The 25,903-nt window shown below is 38.8% G+C and overlaps 1 protein-coding gene across 1 annotated transcript; it reads left to right on the top strand.

The window, feature by feature from the left end:
• Nucleotides 1-1,255: 1,255 nt before the first annotated feature.
• LPL (lipoprotein lipase) lies at nt 1,256-25,605 on the top strand. The gene is made up of 10 exons (XM_045793857.2): nt 1,256-1,553; nt 7,328-7,497; nt 11,722-11,901; nt 13,227-13,338; nt 14,462-14,695; nt 16,488-16,730; nt 18,683-18,803; nt 20,663-20,845; nt 21,837-21,941; nt 24,044-25,605. Coding segments are annotated over exons 1-10 (1,437 nt in total). The 5' UTR covers nt 1,256-1,465; the 3' UTR covers nt 24,045-25,605.
• Nucleotides 25,606-25,903: the final 298 nt, after the last annotated feature.

Genomic DNA, 25,903 nt, shown 5'->3' with positions numbered 1-25,903 from the left:
TAAATTCTGTGGCCTTTCAGCCTTCTCACACACAAATGTGGGTGGGGGTAGAATGAGTAGAAGGAAGCGTTAAAGATATTCAAAGAAATAATTCAATATAGACAGTGAATTGGAGGTTTTGATTTATGAACCTGTTTCTCAGATGTAGTGTGGAGTATAAAGATAATTATTTTTCTTGGCTAATGCAAATTATTTACATCTAGAAAAATATTTGAAAGTATTCTGAACATTTTGGCAAAAAAAAAAATATCCAACGAGGCTTCATTATTCTTATTTTACTTGCATACCTCAAGACAACATGTTTAATAGGTTTATTAAGATATAAATTACATGCCATAAATTTCACCCATTGAAAGTGTACAGGTTAATGTTTTTAAAGTATATTTATCCAGTTGTACAACCAAAACCATAATGTAACTTTAAAACATTTTTTATCACTCTTCCCCCAAAACTTCTCCATTGTTCCCCAGCTCCTATTCCTCAGCTCCAGGCAACCACTAATCTACTTGGTCTCTAAAATGTGCCTATTCGTGGATTTTTACATAAATAGAATCATACAATAAGTATTTTTTGTGACTGGCTTCTTTCACTTTGCATAACAATCTAGTTTTATATTATTTGACCTCAATAATCTGTCTCTGATGATAAAATGTTATCCATGGGTTCCTTTATGAGTTCGAAGATTGATTATAATTTTCCTGAGAGAAAATTTAGAAACTAGTCAGAGCAGGAGGGCTTTTCTCCACCACATAGGCTAATCCATTTTGCCAATATCAGTATACCAGATTGTGCAAGCATAAGCTGCAGAACAATGTGTGTCCATGGATCCCTAAATTGACATTGTCCAGGAGAATTTTTGGAAAAACAAACAACAAACTTTGCAAGTTACAAACAGAAGCTATCGAAAGAGAAGTATAGCTTACATATTGATCAAATGTAGTTTAACAGCTTAACTTCCCCTCCTTGGAAAACTGGTGATTGAGAGTATTTAACATAAATGCATATAAATTTGTTTGGTGCTTGTACAGGGGGCCCTTGCAAGACAGAGTCCTTCGGAAAAGCAAATAGGAACCTTACAGAGAAAGCAAATTTTCCGTTCTGCCCTTTTCCCCTCTTCTCGCGGGTGAGGTTTATCCTCAATACAGTTTGTTCAAATACTTGGAAATGAATTTAGGGCCCTCCCCCAACTTCTGATTTTATAGCCAATAGGTGATGAGGTTTATTTGCATATTTCCAGTCACATAAGCAGCTGTAGAGTGGAAACAGTGCCAGACTCGATTCTTCCTCCTCCTCCTCCTCAGAGGGAACCTGCCACTTCCAGCTGCCCTGCCCTCCCTTTTAAAGGGCAACTTGCCCACGCCGGACCTCAGCTCCAGCCTGCTCCCACCTCGGGCTCAGCTGGTCCATCACCCTGTCCGCGCTTCTGCTGGTGCCCTGTAGCTCCCCCAGAGAGACGCGCCCCGAGATGGAGAGCAAAGCACTGTTCCTGGTGGCCCTCGGCATGTGGCTCCAGAGTCTGACCGCCACCCGCGGAGGGGTGGCCGCCGCCGACAGTAAGTTTTGCCCGTAGACTACCCTCCACCCTCAGACTCCACTTTGGCCACTTCCACACGTTATGAGGTTGAAAAGAGGAAGTCGAAAGGGGTTGCAGATGCGCACCGGAGACTTTCCTAAACTGAGCGCCGGCCCAGAGAAGAGTCAACGGGCTGGGATCCGGGAGGGATAGGCAGAGAATTCCCCCTCTGATCTCCTTGGAGCCGTTCCCGCGCTGTCCCTTCCAATCTGGCTGAGGCGGTGTTTCCGGGTCCTTAGACTCGGAGAGGAAGAGTAGGGGGCAGCTCGAGGGGCGGGACGAGAGAGATCAGAGGAAGGGCTTAAATGGCGGTGATCGGCAGCGACTTCCTCCCTCGAGGACCCTGGAATGAAAGGCACGCAGGTCAAGGTGACCCTGGCGCGGCCGCAACCGCAACCGCGGCTCAGCCCTCGCCTATGGGAGCGCGGGTAGAGTGGATCCTTCTCTTAGAGAAGCCGACCCGAGGGGGTGCGGACGGGGGCTGGCGGGAGGCGATGTCCGCATCTCGGGAGCACTGGCCACTCGCTCTCGGCGTCTACACGGTGGTGGGGGACTGGGACGCGTGGCGCCGAGTCCCGCGGACTCAGCTACCTGTACGCGTTCGGGGGTCCGGGAAGCTCTCCAGCTTCCATCCTTGCACGCGCCGCTCTTCTTAGCACCCAGAAAACCTAGCGAAGGGCTGCCTTCCTAAAAACATGGCGCGGAGGCCAGCAGTCTGTGGCGCCGGCTTGGGAGTTACACGGTTTGCGTTTGGCTACCCTTGGAGTCCTCCGGTCCGAGTCCCGCTCCGACGCCCGGCCTCGCTGAGTCCTCCAGCACGTGGGGCTTCCGGAAGCCGCCGCGTGAACCCTAGTCACTGCCCGGCGCCGCCGGCTCGTCATCACCGTTAAAGCATTACGGGAGAGATGCGAACAGGGGCAGTCCTCGTACCTTGAACCGTGCTTGGTTCACCGAACATACAACAGCAATATAAAGGCAACTGAAGCAAATCATAAAAGGCAACATTTTCTTCTCCATTTGTGGTGAAATTGCAGTTAAGGCAGTGTCGCTTGGATGTGCTTGGTTCAAGTTATAGTCGAGTTTGTCCACGACTTTGCAGCTGAAAGTTTATTTCAGCGGCGGTTGTAAAAGAACATTTTTGTTAAATTTATTTTAAAAATGTAGATTTCATCAAGTCTGATTGGATAAAAAAACCAATATCTGGAGGTTCAGTAAAAAAAAGCCTTAAATATCTTAGTGACATGTTCGCCTCCATAATTTTTTTTAAAATTTATTTTGAGAGAGGGAAAGGGAGAGAGAGAGCACGTGTGAACTCGCACAAGGCGGGGAGGGGGGAGAGGGAGAGGGAGAGGGAGAAGCAGACTCCTGGATCATGACCTGAGCTAAGGCAGAGGCTTAACGAATGGAGCCACCCAGGAGCCCCTGTTTTTACTGGCTTCTTAGAAGTTCAGGACCCTAAATTCCTGGTCTAGTTAGTGTCACCTTTCTGGGTTTAGATTCCTCAACTCAAAAATGAGGAGTTCAGGCCACACTCAAAATTCTTAGGCTCCTCTAATTCATACTCTTCGATTTAAGTGGACGCTTTGCAATCGATGAATTAATTGGATTTTAACCAATGCATGCTTTAGCTAGCTGTAAATGTATCAAGGGAGCAATCTTTTTTTAAAAATAATTTTAAACTTTATTTTTTAAGATTTTATTTATTTATTTGAGAGAGATAGAGACAGCCAGTGAGAGAGGGAACACAAGCAGGGGGAGTGGGAGAGGAAGAAGCAGGCTTCCAGTGGAGGAGCCTGATGTGGGGCTCGATCCCAGAACGTTGGAATCACACCCTGAGCCGAAGGCAGAGGCTTAATGACTGAGCCACCCAGACGCCCCTAAACTTTTTGTTTTTTAAGAGAGACTGAGCCTGAGCATGAGGAGAGAATGAGAGTGAATCCTAAACAGGCTTCACACCCAGCCTGGGCTCCATCTCCAAAGCCTGAGACCTTAACCTGAGCGGAAATCAAAAGTTAGATGCACAAGGGACTTAACCACCTAGGCGCCCCTAGGGAGGAATCATTTTTAAGGAGACTTGAAATTAATCCCTCCTATCCTTCCCTCCTACTCTCACTCCACCACTCCCTCCCTTTATATTATGCTTCTCCCATCACAGCAAATTTCCACCCCTTTCTCCTCCAGATGAATTCATCTAGGAATACAACAATTTCAGACGCAAGAGTTATGAGTGTGAGAGCATGGTAAACAACACCACTCTGGGCTGTGACTTTACTTATTCTGAATTTTTTTTTTTTTTTTCCTAAGAAGAATGTGAGGCTAGGAGGCACTCACTGCCCTTAGGCTCTTTGTTCTTGAAGCCACGTCAGTCTGCAGGCCCTCGTTAGGAAACTAGAAGAGCTAGACAAGGAGCATATGGATCAGTACTCAGTAGCTGCGATTCTATTTGACCTGCCATAGTGAATTTCCAGGCTAACATCTAAGTTAAATGTGATGGGTGATGACAGCAAAATAGCTGATACCATTTGCAAATGGAGCAGAACTCAGCACTGGTGTGATTGATTAATAGTAGTATTGAAAAGTGCGTGCCAGACACAGGGGTAGAGTTACAATGGAAAATTTTCACTTTCAGGTTAGTGTAGTGTATTTTTAGCTTAACCTTCCTTCTTTGCTTTGTTCCAGGAGGAGAAATTGAGCTATATAGTTTACTGCTTCTCTTTTATGAATATTTTTTTCTATAAAAATGAAAAGCAAATCTGCTTGTTAAATAAGTCAAGAGCATTGTCTGCATTGAAATATCTGAAAAGACCAACAATTCAGTCAGACAGGATATTGATTTTTTCCCCCCTCATCAAACTTTTTTTGTTCTCACCCAGTCAGTCTGGTTTTTGGCATTCTGTAGAAGCTGCATGCGTCAGGAGGTATGACCATCAATTTCAGAGAGAAGGTAAATTATTGATGAAGTCCTTTAGGTATGTGTGTGGTAGAGTAGAAACTTCAAAGAGAATTGCATCATAATTGAGCCTTGTACCTTGTCTTCATATGCACACTAATCCTATTCATCTGATAATTGTGAGATGACTTTAGCTTTCCTGGGATGCTTAATGTCCCTTCTTTTCAGAACAATAATGTATCCCTATAAATTTACCTTTGAAGCGCTTTGATCTCTCAACCTAATTTCATCTCTGTGAGTTATTATCCACATTAAGTGAATTCCTTGTCTTTGTTTATACACTTAGAATTTTAGCTACTTAATAATTTAGAAATAAAGATTACATAGTCGAGAAATGCATTAACTTGTAACTTACCCCAAATCTTACCTTAGTGCTGAATAATGACATATCTGATGGGAACCAACCAGTTGGTGTGGTGCTGCTGATATGATCTCTTAAGAAGGAATACACCTTAGGCGGCCTCCCTTCCGCTAATTTAAGGTAGCTTTAATTTCTAAGGTGACCTGATAAAAAAGATTCTGGTCCCCTTAAAGAAGATAAACCCAGAGTCATTAATACCATTTTCGTGTATGGAAAACAATAATTCCCTTAGTAACAATTGAGTCAAATCAGTTCATCTGCCAGCCAAGAGCAATCCCAGTGTATATACTGGGACAACTAAACATATTGACTGACCCACATCAGTTGTGTGAGAAAGTGAAGCTTGGGAAATACATTCATCTTTAGAATGCTGAGACACTCTTACACCAGTAGTGTGAAAATTTCTATCAGAATACCAAAGAGAAGGAAAGACTGACTGTAATTGCTACTAACATTTATGATTTCATATATAGAACTGACATAGAATTGAAAATGTCTCGTAGCATATAGAGTGGTGCTGTCTTCCTGTCAAATGCTTCATTATGCTTTCTATAACTTAAAATGAAAAAGAATTTCCCTGAGAAGTGAAATAAAAATCTCCAAATACGAATTTGAGAATGTATGAATTTCCTATTTTTTTACTTAGAAGCTATGTACCCAACAGAAAATGTTAGTTGTGGAAAATTGGACCTCTCAATGGGCTATGCAGATAATCTGTACAGGAGCTATGATTTTTTTTTTTTTTTTTTTTGAGAGGGAACCTTCAAGACCCGAGAGCAGAATCAGATTAAAAATTTACAATATTTTTCTTCTACTATCAGGCAAATAATGAGACCACCAGAGTACTTCCTGGTTAGAAAGGAAAAGGAAGACCTACATCTTCAAGTAAGATGGAAGGCAAAGTGTATTTTTGATGGGTCAGTGGCTTTCAAGTGCAATTTTACTATTTGAAAATGAAAAAAAACCCTTAAGTATCAATAGTTTACCACAGCTATTATTTGAATAAATTATTTTGGAATGTTCAGGTGCTAGAAGTGTGTGTGTGTGTGTGTGATCAACATGTCACCTATAATGAATTACTTAAGGAGTTTTAGAAAGTAATTAAAAAGGAAAATGTTGACCAGTGCTCAGCCTGATTTGAATTCCTGTACATTCACTATACTATATCATTCTTATTTTCACTTTTTGGCCTGGCTTTTGCAATATTATTTGAAATTATAGATTTTCAGCATTTGAATTGTGAAAAGAGGAAGTTTAGATTAAGAAATTAGACGGACCAATTATTTATCTTCTGAGTGTTAAATAGAGAAATCTAAAAACTACAAATTATTACCTTATAGTAAATAGTTTTTAATTTTTTTACTTGTTAAGAAATTAAATAATTTCCCCTAATATAACTTCCCTTTGACTTGCTCACTTTGTGTAAGAATTTGACTTTATTTGAAATACAATTTACTTCAAGCATTCACTGTAGTATTAAATGAAGATTTATCAAAATTTAGATTTATTGTCAAGAGAGTCAAAAGGTTGGCTGAAGTTTTATTTCTCTCCTTATTCACTTTGGGGTTGAGTATGAAGAGTCAAAGTGGATTCTTTCCCAAATCTGCTTTGCTGTAGTTTTTTAAGCTTTGACTTTGTGTGAAAGACTGCAAAGACAAGAAATATTGGAAAAGAAATATCTGCAAAAAGAATTAACCAGTTCAGGGGCTCCTGGATGGCTCAGTCAGTTAAGCATCTGCCTTTGCCTCAGGTCATGATCGCAGGGTCCTGGGATTGAGCCCTGTGTTGGGCTCCCTGCTCAGTGGGGAGTCTGCTTCTCCCTCTCCCTCTGTTGCTCCCCCTGCTTATGCGCTCTCGTGCTCTCGCTGTCAAATAAATAAATAAAAATATTTTAAAAAAATGAATTAACCAGTTCACACATAGCACAGGTATTTCTGAACAAACCACTGAATGATTTTTTAAAACATTTTTTAACTGATGTACCTTGCTATGGGGGTGGGAATAATTTTATACAAAAATTTACTTGGGCTTCCAACTTTTGTAATTACTAACATTTAAAAAAATTATCCTAGTGAAAAGGAAACAAGCTTTTCTCAAGCCTATTATATAATATTTTGGGAAAACATTTCTTTGATGTAACCAGAGATTGAAAGAGGATGAAATAATATATGAAATAAGTGGGACTTCACAATGCAAGAGCCATAAGCCGATGTTCTTTGGGAGAATGAGTTTTGAATTATAACCAAGAGACCTGGATTTTGGTCTCTGTCAACTTTGATCACCAATCGAGGATTAGTCATTCTCTTTCAATCTACATATATTTAAAAAAAATAGAAACAAAAATAGCACTGGTGGTAGTTGCTTATAAACCTAAAACATACCATTCCAGCAAATAAAACGAACAGCCTTCCAATTAGCCACCTATCCAATTTTCCCTTTTCAGGAATTACAGGAGGAAGAGAGTTTATAGATATTGAAAGTAAATTTGCTCTAAGGACCCCTGAAGACACAGCTGAGGATACTTGCCACCTCATTCCTGGAGTGACAGAATCTGTGGCTAACTGCCACTTCAACCACAGCAGCAAAACCTTTGTGGTGATCCATGGCTGGACGGTAAGACAGTCTCTTTAGGAAGGAGCAAATTGGGGTAGACCAGGCATCCTGCCTGACTGGTTTGCTATCTTTATTGGGAACCCTGTGATGAGTCTCCATATCCTGTATGGAGATTGTTTTCCAATGCCTTGTTTTCCAATGGCTTTCCAAAGCTTGTTTTCCAATGGCTTTACTTTAAACTTGAGTGCAGGCAATTCTGGCTTGGGGTGGGGATTGTGGAATCTAAAATCATGGGTTCATGAGTACTTCCTCCAGGTAGTGCCATCCTTCATTTTACCATGGTACCTAGTTGGTGTCCTCGAACCAGACATTCTTGTGAGGTGGGAAAACAAGCCTTTGCTCAACTACAGAGCAGAATGTAGGTTATGATTTTAGGAAACCAGTGGAAACCTGGCAAGGTCCTGATGCATGCAGCACATCACCAAAGGTCCTTTCCTAAGGGAAAACCTGTCAGAGAGAGGAGGGGATTGGAGTGGAGTGAGGAACTATTGATTTTGGTTCTGGCTTTGCCATTTTCCAACTCTGTGATGTGATTGATGCTACTTCTCATCTCTGGGCCTCAGTTGAATGAGGTGTAAGACAAAGAGGTTAGACTCTACTTCCAGAATTCTCCAGTTGTAAACTTTAGGGAACTTTTCTAGAGATGAAAGAGGGTTAGCCAGGGAAATATCATGCAAAATGATTAGAAAAAGTGAAAACTGTGGTTACATTTACTTTTCCTTTTAAAGAATAAGAATAGGTGATGGGGATTAAGGAGTGCACTTGTTGTGATAAGCACCAGATGTTGTATGGAAATGTTGAATCACTAAATTTTACATGTGAAACTGTGTGTTAACTAACTGGAATTTAAATAAAAACTTTTAAAAAAAGAAAAAAAAAAAAGAATATGATTAAAGTAGTGACTTCTAAGTATGCCAGACAGTCACTTTCCACGGTGGAGTTCTTAGCTACTTCAGTTGGTAATATTTTAAAACCCTAGTGAGCAGATTTCATTTTTTATATAAAAAGGACTTTTTTAAGATGGGAAGTTAAAGAGAAATAGTCCTGCCATTATGTCAGAGCTAATAGACACTAAATAAATTCTAATGAGATAAATTAGAGAATGACTGATAGACTTCTAGTCTCGATTTCTTTTCCTGTGTAACTTAAGTGCCTTTCTTAATTAACAATCCAGGACAATTGCTATAACTTTTATGGAGGTGAAGGCAACTACTAACAGAATTTACATGGATGTTTCTTCAAAAAAATCTATTTACTAGAGTTAACATAATAAATTATATATCTTATGATAAAAATAAATATTCAAATTCTTAACATAGATGTTTTTACGTTTTAAGAGATTTAAATAAGAGGAAGTAACCATTGGTAGTTTTAGAGACATTTTGGTTGTACACAGAACATTAAATACTTTTCAGAAAAGTATAGTAAGCGTAATAAACATTTTATATGACAGAATAAATTGAATATCTCAGATATCTCAATCTTATCCCTAAGAGAACTTGATACTTGAGGAATTTTTCAAAAGCATAGTTCCTTCTCATGCAAAGATGACATGACTAACCCAGTCTCAGTAGAGAGTGCCAATTTTATCATTGGTCCTCCTGCCCACTAAGCCCACCATATTCTTCACATTGTGTGTCCTGACATTTTGAGAGCCTGAGCTCAGAGGCTAGGCCACTAGCTATGAAACTGAGTTTCATCATAAAGAGCTGTTTAGCCTATGCAATAACTAATCCAGCCACACTGGGTAACTGATCTCAGCTTATCGCAGTGGACTGTCTGGCTGGTTCAGTTGGACCACCTGGAATGAGTGGCCAGAAGGGCTTCAGTTCAGCTGTGTGTCTGAGAATCAAAGATTTTAAAAATTTGTGGTGATTTAAGGAACCTCAGGAAAAAAAAAACCTAGTAAATAATGCCTTTTTAGGATTAAAGAGGGTGAGTACTTGGATTTTCCACCCCTTTGTTGTTCAGGGCTACTAACAGCAGTATTTTATGTCGAATTAAAAAAGAAAGGATTAGAATAGTTTTTAGGCAGTTAATAAAAGTATCAGTCACTGTAGGAGTAAGTTGGGTTACTTACTCTTTCACAGATTGCCTAACTTGGAAACATTGATAATGCTGAAAAAATTATAATAGGGGCTTAGAGCAAACAAGATTTTTTGCCTTATCTGAGGTAAACTATTTAGCAACTCAAGGTCATAGGACACAGGGAAATGAAGAAGTTCTGTGCCTTTGCCGTGGAAAATCCGAAAGAATGCTTAGCATGTAGTGTGCATAGAACACATCCCAGAAGGCAGTTTAGACACAGCTGTCCTGGAGCTTTGCCACCTGCTTAGGTTTCATGGAGCAGAGTGTTAAGTACAGAATTCTCATTGTGGTAGGAGGTCCTCATGCCTGGCTGAAAGAAGGAGTGGTTAACATTGCATTCTGAAGAACTGACATCATCGTCTCTTGAAAGGCAAAGGGTGGCAAACCCCCAACATCTAAGACAGGAGAAGGGGAGACAGGACCAGTTCATCAGGGTTTGGGGCTTGGTGGAGTTCTGACTTGTTCCCTCAATGACCCAGGCTGCACATAGACTTTTTAAAGCAACCTCTAGCTGAGACAGGTTCAAAGAAGGTTTAAATGAGTTTCTAATGGACTAATATCACCTTTATACCTTTTCTTTTTTTCTCTTCATACTTGAAATGGCAATAGATTTAGAGCTGGTATTACATCACTGCAAATAGATTGGGAATCAAAATGGTTACAAGAAGACATTTATGAGGTGGCAGGTAACCAAAATCATCTGAACTCAAACCCTTTGTTTTATTGGTGGCCTACAAGGTTAAAACAGTGCCTGCGTTCGTACAAGTAATTATTGGAATAGCTGGGACTGAAAGCAAAATCTCCTGAGTTCCAGGTTTGCTTTTTCCTACCAGAGAGCACAGCTGTGAAGTGAAAAATTGTGCAGTTGCTAGTGTCAGGAGTGAAGTGAGATCTCATGTTTTGATAGTTTTAGTCTAGAAAATAAACTAAATAAAATGGAAGCATAAATCGGAAAGAATCTGCTGTATAAGATCAAAATTCCAAATGAAGTCCCTTGATTTGATAATTCATGACTCCTACTTTTGTTACTGGAATTAATCTAAGAAGAATATAGGTTTTATAGGTCTCCCCTGACAAGCTACCTTAAAAATGTATTTGAGAACCTTCTTTGTTGAGTACATATTTAAGTAACCTTTACTATGCCTACAACATGATTTTCTCTCAGGTCATAGTAGGGGTGGGGAGATTTGGGGATTTGAATCAGGTTACTGCTACATTGAAGCAAGATGATACACAATTTTACAATCTGCAGTGTTTAAGTGTGTTTTAATTATTTTAAAGTATGCATCTTTGCAAAGGTGTCCAATGTCCTCTCTGGAAACGTAAAATAAAATTTTACATAAATAGAATTAACCTGAGAACTCTTACAGTTCTTTTGACTCTGAATTTGGGAGCCTTTTTAAAATAAGAAGCAAAGAATTACAGTTGGAAGTCTCCTTATCTCCAAACAGGGCCAATCGAATAATTTGGGAATTGTGACTATTAAATCTCATTAATTTCCACTCTGATAATTAAGAATTGGAGAGAATTATAAAAAAAAAAAAATCTAAGCCAAAGCTGATCATTTGCTTATGTATTAACAAAGAGATTGCTAAATGAATTTACCTTCTGTTAGGATTAGTATGTTTGAAACTATTTTTTTCATTAGCACATCAAATGTTTTATATAAATGACTCTTTATAAGAAAAAAAAGGTGCATTCACATCCTCCAAAATAATGTGGTTGGGAAAAATTTACAGGCTAATTGCAAGTAATTAAATTAAATATATTTTGAATATATTCAGAATTATAGATTCTGCTGCAGAATTTTAACTTATTCAGATTGATCTTTTATATAAATTATTGGTTTTACAGAATTTATAAAACAAGTTTTTAAAAATCGGTAGTGCAAACCTAATCTGCCATTCCTCAGTTCAACACATTCCTTCTTTGGCATACTCAAATTTGCCTCAGTAGAGGCAGGCACAAGTCTCTGAATACACTTTTGCATGGTTTGGGTTATCTTTCTGAGCCACTGGGCTTCCTTTCTGGTTTGTTTGGTCGTTTTCTTTCCATTTAATGTAGGTGTATTAGGCTGACATACCTATAATACGTTGCAGGTGGGTATTTTAGGAAAGCTTGTATCATCCTCTTCAGGTGACAGGAATGTATGAGAACTGGGTGCCAAAACTTGTGGCTGCCCTGTACAAGAGGGAACCGGACTCCAATGTCATTGTGGTGGACTGGCTGTCGCGGGCCCAGCAGCATTATCCAGTGTCTGCAGGGTACACCAAGCTGGTGGGAAAAGATGTGGCCAAGTTCATCAACTGGATGGCGGTAAGACTGGGGGAAGAAGCCTTATGCGTCCAAAACTAGCCTCTTTGCTAGTACTGAACAAAATGGTGGTCTTGATTCCTTTTCACTTAAATATAAATATTTTCTGGGGCAACTCAAATCTTCAGAATAAGCACAGGCATTTTTTAGCCAGAAAGCAGCATGGTGATAAGAATGATAAAACTGTAAAGTCAAGGCATAGTCCTGCCCTGCCGCATCCTTTGATATTCTCATAGTGAATAGATCTGGTGAGACCAAGAACTAAGTGGGCAGAGCAGACAAAAGCTTTTTATTTCAGGGCAGAGGAAAGATGTCATGTTTAGCCAAATCCTTCTCTACCACTTGGCTGGCACATGGAAATCCTGTCCTGCATTTGACCCATTAAAATACCAGTCTTTTTCATGAAAAGATTAATACTACCCACTCCATAGTGTAGATTAAAGATCCAGATTTTTGTTGAGGGTTAGATAGACTGATAGATTTGAGCTAGGAAGAAAATGGCAGGGAAGGTCTGTAGACTATGAGGTGGCTATGGGTCAGGAGTTCTGATTTAGCTTCCACTTTATCCACTTGTATTCTCCGATGTCATCCCCTGAAAATTACCTTTGAAAAGTATCTTAGGGTTGGCTGAAAGAAAGTTAATACTCTGACAGGGCCAAATTATTTAAGCCAGATACTTGAAGATAAAAAATAATCTCTGTTTATTAGACTGGTCATTAAAAGATAAAAGTTCTTTTCTTCACCCTTTTGCTTATCAGGAAAGTGAACCTGGCAAATTAGATCACCTGCCTGAGCCTCAGACTTCTCATAGGTTGAATAAAGAGGCTGGACCATATGTATCTATGGTTCTTTCTCCCTGTAATATTTCCTGGTTTTAAGTCATTTTCTGACTAACCTTAAAGAATAAAGTGATGTAGGGTATTTAGAGTAGGGAATAATGAGTTGAAGTTAAATATATATTTAATATATTTGTGTGTATTTACATATAGCTTATCTACATATAGTTCACATATATATACATATATCTACATATAAATATGTAGCTACACACATACATTCATACATATATTTTCAGATCTGTGGAAATTCAGATTTCCATACACTTTGATTTCAGATGGATGGGAAAACTTTCTAACTTAAATATGTTTTTAAAGAAAGAGAAAATCTCAACACTATAGACTGATCTAGAACACAAAATTAAAATAAGTAGTGTTTAATTTTCAGCATTGCCTGTATTTCAAAAACAATACTTACATATTTTTTTTCCTTTTAGCTTTGATCTTTTGTACAGAACTGTAAGAACCCCTTTTTCTTTTTCTCTTCCAAAGGAGGAATTTCACTATCCTCTGGACAATGTCCATCTCTTGGGATACAGCCTTGGAGCCCACGCTGCTGGCATTGCAGGAAGTCTGACCAATAAGAAGGTCAATAGAATTACTGGTAAGAAAGCAGTGCCAACTACTGGGTGTTTACCCCAAAGATACAGACGTAGTGAAGAGAAGGGCCATATGCACCCCAATGTTCATAGCAGCAATGTCCACAATAGCTAAATCATGGAAGGAGCCGAGATGCCCTGCAACAGATGACTGGATTAAGAAGTTGTGGTCCATATATACAATGGAATATTACTCAGCAATCAGAAAGAATGAGTTCTCAACATTTGCTACAACATGGACGGCACTGGAGGAGATAATGCTTAGTGAAATAAGCAGAGAAAGACAACTATCATATGATTTCTCTCATCTATGGAACATAAGAACTAGAATGATCAGTAGGGGAAGAAAGGGATAAAGAAAGGGGGGGTAATCAGAAGGGGGAATGAAACATGAGAGACTATGGACTATGAGAAACAAACTGAGGGCTACAGAGGGGAATGGGATAGACCGGTGATGGGTAGTAAGGAGGGCACGTATTGCATGGTGCACTGGGTGTTATACACAACTAATGAATCATCGAGCCTTACATCGAAAACCGGGGATGTACTGTATGGTGACTAACATAATATAATAAAAAATCATTATTAAAATCCAAAAAAAAAAAAAAAAAAAAAAAGAAAGCAGTGCCAGTAGTCTTATCACAGAAGAGTTGAGATGCCTGTCATTCTGAAAGAGAATCAGAATGTTTGTCAAATACCCATATGTGTCTGGTGTTCTTTTGTGTTTGCCCAGCAAACACAGCAAATTATCTCGTGGGAGGGCTTTTTTTTTTTTTTCTGGAGTAGGATAGAATATGGACCCTTGCTCTCCTGGGCTTACTTCCTACTGTTAGAAAAGAAGTAGAGCAGAGTTAAGCACAGAGAGCTCAGTGGAGTCCCTGGGAAGCTCATTCCCCTCCTCCCTCTGCTCTGTGCTTTGCTGATGTATTGCACGTACGTCATCTCTCACATCAGTGAGAAGAAGGGCCAACACTAGAGGCTATTTGGAGAAAGGAAGACAGTCAACCAGGGCATTCAAATGATGAAAAATCGAATGCTAAGGTGATACTAATTGAGGCTAAAACGAATGGGAATTTAAAAATCTGTGAGGCCTCTTCTTTTTTTTTTTTTTTTTTTTTTTGCATTAAGGCCTAGATCCAGCTGGACCTAACTTTGAATATGCAGAAGCTCCAAGTCGCCTTTCTCCCGATGATGCAGATTTTGTAGACGTCTTACACACATTCACCAGAGGGTCGCCTGGCCGAAGTATTGGAATCCAGAAACCAGTAGGACATGTTGACATTTATCCTAATGGAGGCACTTTTCAACCTGGATGTAACATTGGGGAAGCTATCCGTGTGATTGCAGAGAGAGGCCTTGGAGGTAAATACGATTTAGAAGTTAATTAAATGGCGGGGCGCCTGGGTGGCTCAGTCATTAAGCGTCTGCCTTCCGCCCAGGGCGTGCTCCCAGGGTCCTGGGATCGAGCCCCACATCGGGCTCCTCTGCTGGGAGCCTGCTTCTTCCTCTCCCACTCCCCCTGCTTGTGTCCCTCTCTCTCTGGCTGTCTCTCTGTCAAATAAATAAATAAAATCTTTGAAAAAAGAAGTTAATTAAATGTAAGTTTCACACTTAATTCTTATTGATCCAGTCTCCTACCCATTCCCCACAAGTATGTAGATTTAATATACACATTTAATCAAGAAATGTTTCTGAAGAAGCTATCGTATTCAGCACAATCCCTTTACAGCCTTAGTACTGGCTTTGGTCAGACAGACAGATATGTTTTCTTTTATGTACTATATTGTAGACTACGCTGAGTACTGAGCTTCCAGAAATAAAAGGAGCGAAAGGTGAGAGCTACACAAGAAACCTCCATTGTGTTGGATAACAGCAGCATAAAATGATAATGAGCCACATGTTGTTATACTTTGAATATGGTTGTGAAACCATAAGAGTTATTGTTAATTAGTCCAAATTTCTTTTGTCAATCTTTTAAAGAGATGTACAAATAAGAAACAAAGGGCTCTTGGGTGGCTCAGTCTGTTAAGCATCTGACTCTTGGTTTTGGCTCAGGTCATGATTACGTGGGTCATGAGATCCAGCCCTGAGTGGGGCTCTGCCCTCAGTGGGGAGTCTGCTTAAAGATTCTTTCCCTCTGCCCTTCCCCTCACTCATGCACATGTGTTCTCTCTCTTCTTAGCTTTCTCTAAAATAAATAAATAAATCTTTAAAAAAATAAAATAAATCACCATTCTCTAATAATAAATATTCCAAAATTTAAAGAAGATATAATTTAATATTATCTTTTTTTTAAAAGATTTTATTTATTTATTTCACAGAGATAGAGACAGCCAGAGAGAGAGGGAACACAAGCAGGGGGAGTGGGAGAGGAGGAAACAGGCTTCCAGTGGAGGAGTCTGATGTGGGGCTCGAACCCAGAATGCCGGGATCACGCCCTGAGCCGAAGGCAGACGCTTAATGACTGAGCCACTCAGGCGCCCCATAATTTATTATTATCTTAATGTTTACTTCAATAATCATGTTCGTGTTAAATTTATAATTTAAGGGATCTTTTCATCCTTTGTGGGCAATGGAACCTACCTATAGTCAATATGCTCAGGTTTTTTGTGCATATGTTATAGAAATTACAGCTTAATATTACTATTTTCAATAGTTATAAAAGCTTATGGTAAGAGGTACACTTTTATTACATTGCTAATTATTTCTGTGGTTCATTTGATGTAAAAATTGTTAGTGAGACAACCTCCAATTATACATAATATCTATGATAAAATACTATTCACTTAACAATTCTGCCTTTTATGATGTTTCTAGAAGCATGTAGAAATGTCTTATGTTTTCAGTATAAGAGAAGGATGTGACAAACTGGGGGAAATCAACTTCTACCTTGATTGTCTCTTATTATATCTTCATAAACATACATAAGACAGCAGAAAAGGCAAAAGTTCTCTGAAAATTTGCAATTTTGACACTCAGAAAGAGATGAGACACTGCCACCAAAAATACCTCCTTAAATAGGACTTACACTCAAGCAGTCATAGGACTAGATCCTTAGGTAATTTTATTCTGAAACTAGTTCAGACATACAGGATGAAACACTCATTGTGGACACTCATGGAGCTGAATTTTCTTTGTGCCTCATTTTCCCCAGATGTGGACCAGCTAGTGAAGTGTTCCCATGAGCGCTCCATTCATCTCTTTATTGACTCTCTGTTGAATGAAGAAAATCCAAGCAAGGCCTACCGGTGCAATTCAAAGGAAGCCTTTGAGAAAGGGCTCTGCCTGAGTTGCAGAAAGAACCGTTGCAACAACTTGGGCTATGAGATCAATAAAGTCAGAGCCAAAAGAAGCAGCAAAATGTACCTGAAGACTCGCTCTCAGATGCCTTACAAAGGTAGGCTGGAGGATGTTGTGAATAAAGAAAATAAATTCCATCCTATTTCTTATTGCTCATTGCATCACATGTACTGCGTCTGTCCATTGCAACAGAGGTAGCGAAACGGTATTACTCAACCCTGAACCCTCACTTGTATTTCCGTTGGTAGAGAGGGAGTTACCCTGGTCCATTTAACTGAAGCTCCCAATTCCCATTGCCAGTAAGGCCCAGGGCGCAACCTGCACTACCCTATGCAGCAGCCTTGCTTTCCACCCTCCTCTGCCATTATGACCACTCGCGTGGGCCAGCCCATTAGTACCAGGCTGTGAGCTAATGTAAAACCATCCATCTTTCCAGGGTCAGCAAGCTAACTATGGGCCAAATCCAGCCCATCGCCTGCTTTTGTAAAGAAAGTTTTATTAGAAAACAGCCACACACATTCATTTTTGTGTTGACTAAGAGTGCTTTTGTGCTACTGCAGCAGAGTTAAGTAGTTGGGACAAAGACTGTATGGCCCACAAAGCCTAAATTATTGCTATCTGGCCCTTCACAGAAAAGAGTTTACCCACTCCTAAAGTTTGCTTTAAGTGAGGGCAAAAACTACCTGTATTTTAAAATTCAGCTATTTCTGGGAGGGAAGAATATATCAGACCTCAAAATATTTCCATTTTGTCATGAATTTGTACAGTTGAATTTCAGACTTGTTTAGAGCGAGATTTATAGGGATTGAAGGGAAGCGAGAGGAGATACCAAGGAAATCTGGCAAGAGGAACTAAGACCAGAAAAGCTAACTTATGTGGAGTCCAGGTGGAAGTCTGAGGGAAAGGATGATAATTGAAGTACGGTTTTCCAAGGTAAAATATATCTGACGGAGGCAACTATTTGTAAGGTGGTTTGTTAGAACCTCCATAGTGGTGTATTTGGTGGCCCCAAGGTTTGGAGCAGCAATAATTCAAGGGAACCTTTTAAGCAATGAGGAAACCCTTAGTTTTTCTGACTCTTCAGAATGAGAAAGTGGGTGTGAGGTATAGAGGAGACTGGAATCTTCTGAAGACTCATCCCCAGGTGTCCTGCTTGTTGCTATGCAGTGCTCCATCACTATTCTTGGGGATACTTTGGCAGTCTCCACTTCCCCTGCTGTGGTCTGTGGTGATGCCTGCAAGGGCTCCATTCAACCCCAAACTCTGTTTCTCTTCACTGTTAGTAGCTGTATGTTAAACCTGCTGCTGTTCCTATCTCCTTAACCTCCCCCATCCCATTTACTCAGGGTTTTTAGTAGAGATGGCATGAGCAGGGAGGAAATGTAGAAGTTCAATTATCTGCTTCCAGAGGTTCTCCCTAATTACAGAACACGTTAAGAACTAGCAGTCTTTATGGCCTCACTGATGATTCAATGAATAAGTTTGATTGTGAGCCTACTATAATACCTACTGTGTGCTAGATGGTGGGGGGATAAAGAGGATAAACGTGATCTTCTGACCTGAGGGAATTTACACATAGGGTAGGGAGTCAGACGTACCCATAAAACATGAAGAAACAGTCACATACAGTGTCCCATTAACAAATGCCAAATATGCTCTGTATAGATATCCGGGGACAAAGATGGCCAAGAAAGGGTAGAGTTCTTGGAGAAAGAATCATGGGTATTTCAGCTTCTCAATTTGATCTCCCTTGTGTCCCATCAAAGATGATTACTTTCTAGGACTACTTAACAATTCATATGCACCTGGGTTCCTCCTATCTGCTACAACCACACTTTCCTGAAAGGGAGTGGAATGCAAGGTCTGAAGTTTCTAGTAACAAACACTGTGCAGACATGAAGAAATCTTTCCAAGCTACACTGGTAGTCATGTGTGAACACTTCCTATTTAATGGATCAGAATTCTGTGGTTCTGAGTTGCCTGCTTATCTGGGGGTGGTGGTGTTTCCATAAAAACTGATCAGCACTTGTTCCAATTTTCTCCCTACAGTCTTCCATTACCAAGTAAAGATACATTTTACCGGGACTGAGAGTAATACACAGACCAACCAGGCCTTTGAGATCTCTCTGTATGGCACTGTGGCTGAGAGTGAGAACATCCCTTTTACCCTGTGAGTAGCCGCAGGGCATTACCTCCAGCATGTGGGTTGATCATGGTACTGTTACCTGCCATAACCATTGGTCCTTAGAGCAGAAGATGAGTAGAACACTTGGAAAAGAAATAGTCATCAGATTTTTTAAAAAAACTTTATGGCAAACGATATTCATTACATTGGTACATATAATAGCATGGATTAGAAACAAAATAAGTACCCAACATTGAGGCAGTGGTTAAAGTTTAAAGTCAATGAAATCAATCTAGCTTCTTTTTTTTTTAATGAAAATTTTTTATTATATTATGTTAGTCACCATACAGTACATCCCTGGTTTCTGATGTAAAGTTCGATGATTCATTACTTGCGTATAACACCCAGTGCACCATGCAATACGTGCCCTCCTTACTACCCATCACCAGCCTATCCCATTCCCCCACCTCCTCCCCTCCGAAGCCCTCAGTTTGTTTCCCAGAGTCCCTAGTCTCTCATGGTTCATTCCCCCTTCTGTTTACCCCCCTTCATTCTTCCCTTTCTTCTACCGATCTTCCACTTCTTATGTTCCACAGATGAGAGAAATCATATGATAATTGTCTTTCTCTGCTTGACTTACTTCACTTAGCATTATCTCCTCAAGTCCCATCCATGTTGCTGCAAATGTTGTGCAATCGCTCTTTCTGATGACTAATATTCCATTGTATATATGGACCACATCTTAATCCAGTCATCTGTTGAAGGGCATCTCGGCTCCTTCCACAATTTAGCTATTGTGGACGATGCTGCTATGAACATTGGGGTGCATATGGCCCTTCTCTTCACTCCGTCTGTATCTTTGGGGTAAATACCCAGTAGTGCAATGGCTGGATCACAGGGTAGCTCTATTTTTAACTTTTTAAGGGACCTCCACACTATTTTCCAGAGTGGCTGTACCAACTTGCATTCCCACCAACAGTGTAAGAGGGATCCCCTTTCTCCACATCCTCTCCAACATCTGTTGTTTCTTGCCTTGTCTATTTTTGCCATTCTAACTGGTGTAAGGTGGTATCTCAACGTGGTTTTGATTTGAATTTCCCTGATGGCTAATGATTTTGAACATTTTTTCATGTGTCTGTTACTATTTGTATATCTTCATTGGAAAAGTGTCTGTTCATATCTTCTGCCCATTTTTTTGATTTATTTGTTTCCCGTGTGTTGAGTTTGAGAAGTTCTTTGTAGATCTTGGATACCAGTCTTTTATCTGTAGTGTCATTTGCAAATATATTCTCCCATTCCATGGGCTGCCTCTTCGTTTTTTTGACTGTTTCCTTGACTGTGCAGAAGCTTTTTATCTTGATGAAGTCCCACGAGTTCATTTTTTCTTTTGTTTCTCTTGCCTTTGGAGATGTGTCATGAAAAAAGTTGCTGTGGCCGATGTCAAAGAGGTTGCTTCTAAAACTGTAATTATAGAAAACTAGGTACAACATGGCAAGAAATGGAAAGTAAAATATGAAGTAAAGAAAGAATAGAGAATTATATGTATCTTATGACTTTAACAAAGTAAACATGTTCACATAGCAATATAGATTGAAAGGGGATATATGAAAATGAATATAAATGTCTCTGAATGATTGATTTATGGATTTTTTTTCTTAAGAGTTGTATTAAATAGTTCATATTGTTAGTGTAAAATTTAGAATAGATTAAAAGGGTGTAGATATCTTTTAAAATACCCTGAATGCCATTGATCTTCATTTTGAGTATTTTGTTGGACATTTTTTGCATTTTTAAAATATCTCCCAAACAATAAAGCTATTTATTTATATCTTGGGAGGAAGAAAAATGAGAAAAATAAAACACTTGTTTCCAGAACTAACCAAATACGCTGATTTTTGCTTCAGGTCTGAAGTTTCTGCGAATAAGACATACTCCTTTCTGATTTACACGGAGGTGGATATTGGGGAACTGCTAATGTTGAAACTCAAATGGAAGAGTGATTCATACTTCAGCTGGTCAGACTGGTGGAGCAGCCCTGGCTTTGCTATTGAGAAGATCAGAGTAAAGGCAGGAGAGACTCAAAAAAAGTAATTAAATTTATTTTTCTCCATTCACTTTAGACTCACTGCATCCTTACCTAGGGATAAGTTCAGGTGGAGCTTTAGTAAGCTTTTTCTTTAAGACTATATCAACTAGATAATTATACCTATAATTCTGGGGAGGAGTGTTCTTTTATTATCATACTATCGAAGTAATAGTATTTCTGAATTTCATGGAAAGAAACTATAAGCCATTAATTGATCACAATTATTGAGTGAGAGCTGAGATTTTAAGTTGAGGATCTCAGCTTCTCATTTAGCACTGTTTCTTGCAAGCACAAAACAGTTATGGAAAGAATCTCAGAGATGTTACTTTGACATTCAAAGATTAAAATCAGCTCTTCGAGAAGAATGAAAAGGTAATCTCATTCTGTCTCCCCACCCCACCTCACGTATATCTATAAATTAATTGCATAGAGAGCCCCATAGCATTTAAGACTTTTATACTAAATGTACAGGGATTTTGCAAACTATAGTGTGCCATTGTTGTTAATAAAAATGACTCCTTAAGTTAGGATTGATAAATTTTTTCTCTTTGGTCATTTTCTTTCATAACAAAGCAAAACAAAAACACAAAAAACAGGTTGTGGATGGAGAGGCTATGCAGAGCATTTGTTTCTCTAGCAGGCCAGTTGAAGGATGGTTTGTGAATTCCCTAATGCAGATACGAGGAAGTGGTAAAGTTGATCTTGTGTCACCTCGTGGTGAAAGCTTTGTGATTTTAAGGCTGCTCCAAGCTGTTTATGTGCCTGTCTAGACTGATTAACTCTATTGTTGAACAGTGGGTTAGGCCCTCAAATAACTCTCTGGTTCAGATGTGTTGCTGACCAGAATGGCCTGACTTTAAACAGTTTATTGAAAATATCAAAGTAATGAATCCTAGTGATCAGGTAGGATTTAAACAGCCCTGATCGAACCATATATTTTCAGTTGTTTCTCTTTTCCCATATGACATGTTCACATTCATTTTCTTCTACAGGGTAATCTTCTGTTCCAGGGAGAAAGTATCTCATCTGCAGAAAGGAAAGTCATCTGTGGTATTTGTGAAATGCCATGACAAGTCTCTGAAGAACAAGTCTGGCTGGTGAGCATCAGGGGCTGAAGTTCCTTGGGTATCCTGAGCTTGCACTTAGGGACACTGCTGCATACGTCTCTCTTCATCCTGTAACTAAAGACTTGCACTGATTCTTGCGGCTAGAATCTTCAGGTGCTCTTTCTTAGCCCTTCCATATACACATTGGCCTGGCCCATTTGTTTTTGGCAGTACTTCCTCTTTTTTCATTCTCTTTCTGTTCTATATTTTCCTTTTGCACTACCACAAAATCTTTACTGCTGCTTTTTTCTGTACTGCTTCCCTGCTACCTTTACGGAGCCTGTGTTCAGAGTGTACAACACAGTAGTCGTCATTGTGACTGTGGGCATAGCCGTTCCAGGGGAGCAAAACATCAGCGGCAGCACATAGTCCTTCTTGGTGCCCCAGGTGGCAGCCGACTCCAGGACAGAGAGCCAAAAAGGGGAAGCTACCAAGCCTCCATCTCAAAATCCCCAACGATGTGGAGATAATGGAGTTAGAATTCAGGAGATGATCTTCTTTTCCGTCTCAAAACAATACCCTGGCTCTTTTCTACCAAACTTTAAGACTAATCCATATGGCAGCTGTCAGCTAAATCTTTCCAGATCAATACTAAGTGGAGATTAAGCATGTGACCCTCTCTCTCCCCTCCTGAATTCTCACATTATCTCACTTTTATTTCTCTGCTCATTCTCCTGCCAGATACCAAGTTCTAATGGGTTACAAGTATAAAGGAGAAAAGCTTAGATCATGTCATACAAGCCAGGGAAACAAGAAACAATGGGAAAGGCTGGTACAACATTATCCAGAAATAGAAAAAATAATTGCTTCTGGTTTGTCCTCTGGTTTGTCTTCTCTCAGTTAACATTTATTGACAAAAGTACAGAATAAGAGTTGCCTAATCAGAAAAGCATATTAAAGACCCTATGTGGAATATCTCTATTATTTTAAATTTCTATTTTATGTTGTAATTTATCCATGGATAATTATGAATTATGGATAAATTAGGAAAAATAGGCAAAAATAAAATCACTGTGACTCTATCCCCCAGGGATAACTCCCAATTAACATTTAAATTTATATTCTTTCAGACCTTCTCAACACATATATAATATTAATATTTTTTCATTTTTTTTACAAAAATGGAATTATGACATACACTTTGAACAATAAGATTGAAGCCATTTGATTAAAAACATTAATGTGGGAGCACTCAAGATAAACTTAAAATGGAAAATAGTTGATGGTATTGAGCCAGAATAACTGAATTTTTATCGAAGTGGAGACTATTCTACTCAGAGGTTCATTGCTTTGTTTTCCCTCCTCACAAATATGAGATAATTTCATATTTGCTTCAACTTTTAGAAGTGACTCCTCTGTGAAGTTTTATACATGTATTTATGTCACATACAAACATACACAAACACTTGTACACCTACATTTTCCCCAAATCATCCACAACTTTAAATCTATATGGGAATGTAAAAAGAAAACCTGAAAATTTAGGAAATATCTCCAGCTGTTTTAAAAGTATTTCTGGTCATATTATTTATGTAAGTCATAATCATTTACCTGAGAAAGTCTAGTGATACATTCCTTGTCTGATTATAGGATTACTGAGACCACAGATATTTAGGTGGCTTTTCCTTATGCATCTGAACTTTATCTAGGAATTATGAATCATACTAATAACATTCTGCAGTTTCTCTCTTCTGTCACCAAATTAATCAAAAGTTCTCTGTCTCTTATCTTCTGATATAACTCTTTAGAGGACTCATATCACAAGAAAAGAAAAGAATCAGGCATTTCATTTGACAAGTTTTAGAATTAAGAAGTCTTCTTAAATCATATCTTCTTTGAAATAATTTGGTTCAGTCTTCTGAAAATGATAGTCCTTATTGGAACATGGCTAAGTAGATCTTAGAGTGTCTTTCATGCCCCCAAGCCTGCCCTTATCCATGTCTGATTCATTATCCACATATCCCCTGGGTATGTACTCACAACCTTTGTCCTGAACTTCCAGTTGAATAACTTTTTCATCATGAAGGTGGGAGGGGAGAGTGTTGTAAAACACTAAGCAAATAATAAATTGCCCTTCCTCTACTTTTTCTCAGAACCTGGGCAAATCTGCAGAAGGAAGAACAGCATATGAATTCCATGAAGAATGAAATAACTTTTTACAAAAGATGCCCAGTGCTTTGGGTGTTTCAAAGAGAATTTTCCTGAGTATTAATCCCTAATCAGTAATTAATTAGTTATTTTAGGATACAGTCTCAAATACCCAAAAAAGTGGCTAATTCAGTTTGAGGAATATAGTGGCCAAATAGCACATCTTCTAACATTAAAAGATTGCAGATTTGAAAATCACTGTTTTGTCCTTTGAGAAAGAAATAAGAACCAATTTGGCTCATGGTAATGTAATAAGCCTTCTTTATCTGGTGAGTTTAACCACAGCTTAAAATTGAGTAGAATCTCATTTTTTAATTGGAAGTCTGCATTTTCTGGACTGATACCATCTCAAAGTTTTCTCCAAGTCTGAATATAGAAAATAATTTTTTTTTTTTTTTTTTTGGTGACATGAGTTGGACCCATTTACTTACTAGTCAAGACACCTGACTTTTTTGGAATGGTTCTTCTCTTGCCATTGGGTGCTGTGTTGTCCAGGAGTTAACCAGGGACTAGTGACTTGGAGAGAGGAATAGAAAATGAAGTTGATAAATCACTGAAACTCTAAACCCTCCCTGAAGCTGGTTGCATCATTGCTAAGTTACAAATTAAAAGAGATATAAAATTTAGACCAATTCAGTTTTAATAGGCTTTAATCTCTACCCGCCATTTGCCTCAAGATTATATTTTAACATTGCTTTCTATGTTGGTGTTTTAAATGAGCCTGTTATTGTCAGCTGACACATAATTTTAACTATGGGGAAAGAAAATGATACCACAATTTCATTAATCAGATTTCTGAACTTATATTCATCAATTTGAAGTCATTTAATATCTCATAGACACTGTTCAATTTTAGGTTTATCTCAGTCATGCTTCAATCATTCTTTGAGCATGTCTCTTTCTTCCGTGGTTTTAGTAAGAAAATATGTACTCAAGGTCAAATTTTACAACATGCAAACTCCTATAAATTTTAGACAAGGGCCATTGTTACTAAGTTAAGAGGTGAAAGAGTATATATCCATAAACAGTGCTTAAAACCAAATTGGAAAATTAAAAGAATCCTCAATTGCCATAGCCATATGAAATGCCACGAGAGGTGTTATTTTTAACTAGTCAAGAGTGAGCGAACAGATAAATATATCTATTTATAAACTAGATAGCATATTTTCAGAATGATCTTCTATATATTAATGTAAATTGCTAAGGAAGTAAAATGTCTCGAAGATTATTGCTGGGAATCCAAGCTGTGAACATGTGTGGCTATCTAAACATATTACTCACATATGAAGCCCCACATGTACATTTATTATTCAGCATAGCTTGGAAAATAAATAATCAAGAGATACAGTATTAGGACATATTGGACTAGAAATTATTCCAGAGGTGCCAGAACTTCAGCCTTTCATTTCAGAAATATGGTTATACCTCTACAAAGTAGGATGAATGCTGTGATTGTCAGCCAACTTGGAATGAATTTTCTCTAAAAATAAAATATTGTGAGATTTGTTGTTGTCATCCCCCTTTATTGCTAATTCATTAAGTTTCTGGATTTGGGTTTTGAACAGGGTGTGTAAACTTGAGAAAATATGGATCCAATCAGTGTATGGCCCTAGGAACTCTGGCTTCTACAGACTTCATTATATATATATTAGCAATGCTTTGGCTTTAAATGTTATTTATTAGCTGTAAATATATGTGTGTATGAGCAAAGGGAAATTGTATATTGGAAAGGTTGTGGCTAACTGCATTTATAGACATGTGGTGCTAACTTTGTACATGTCTTTGTCAATGACAGTCTCACTGGG

Source organism: Ursus americanus, chromosome 13, assembly GCF_024610735.1.
Source record: "Ursus americanus isolate L20-20 chromosome 13, mUrsAme1.1.p, whole genome shotgun sequence".
Classification (NCBI taxonomy): Eukaryota; Metazoa; Chordata; class Mammalia; order Carnivora; family Ursidae; genus Ursus; species Ursus americanus.
Note: the sequence above shows the minus strand (reverse complement) of the source record. Positions and strands in the feature narration are given on the sequence as shown.

What these genes read in the sequence shown, in the direction of transcription:
- LPL (XM_045793857.2), top strand. Translation starts at nt 1,466, where the DNA reads ATGGAGAGCAAAGCACTGTTCCTGGTGGCCCTCGGCATGTGGCTCCAG. An exon ending in TGGTGATCCATGGCTGGACG is followed by an intron (nt 7,498 to 11,721) that starts GTAAGACAGTCT and finishes CATCCTCTTCAG; the next exon opens with GTGACAGGAATGTATGAGAA. An exon ending in CTCTCAGATGCCTTACAAAG is followed by an intron (nt 16,731 to 18,682) that starts GTAGGCTGGAGG and finishes TTCTCCCTACAG; the next exon opens with TCTTCCATTACCAAGTAAAG.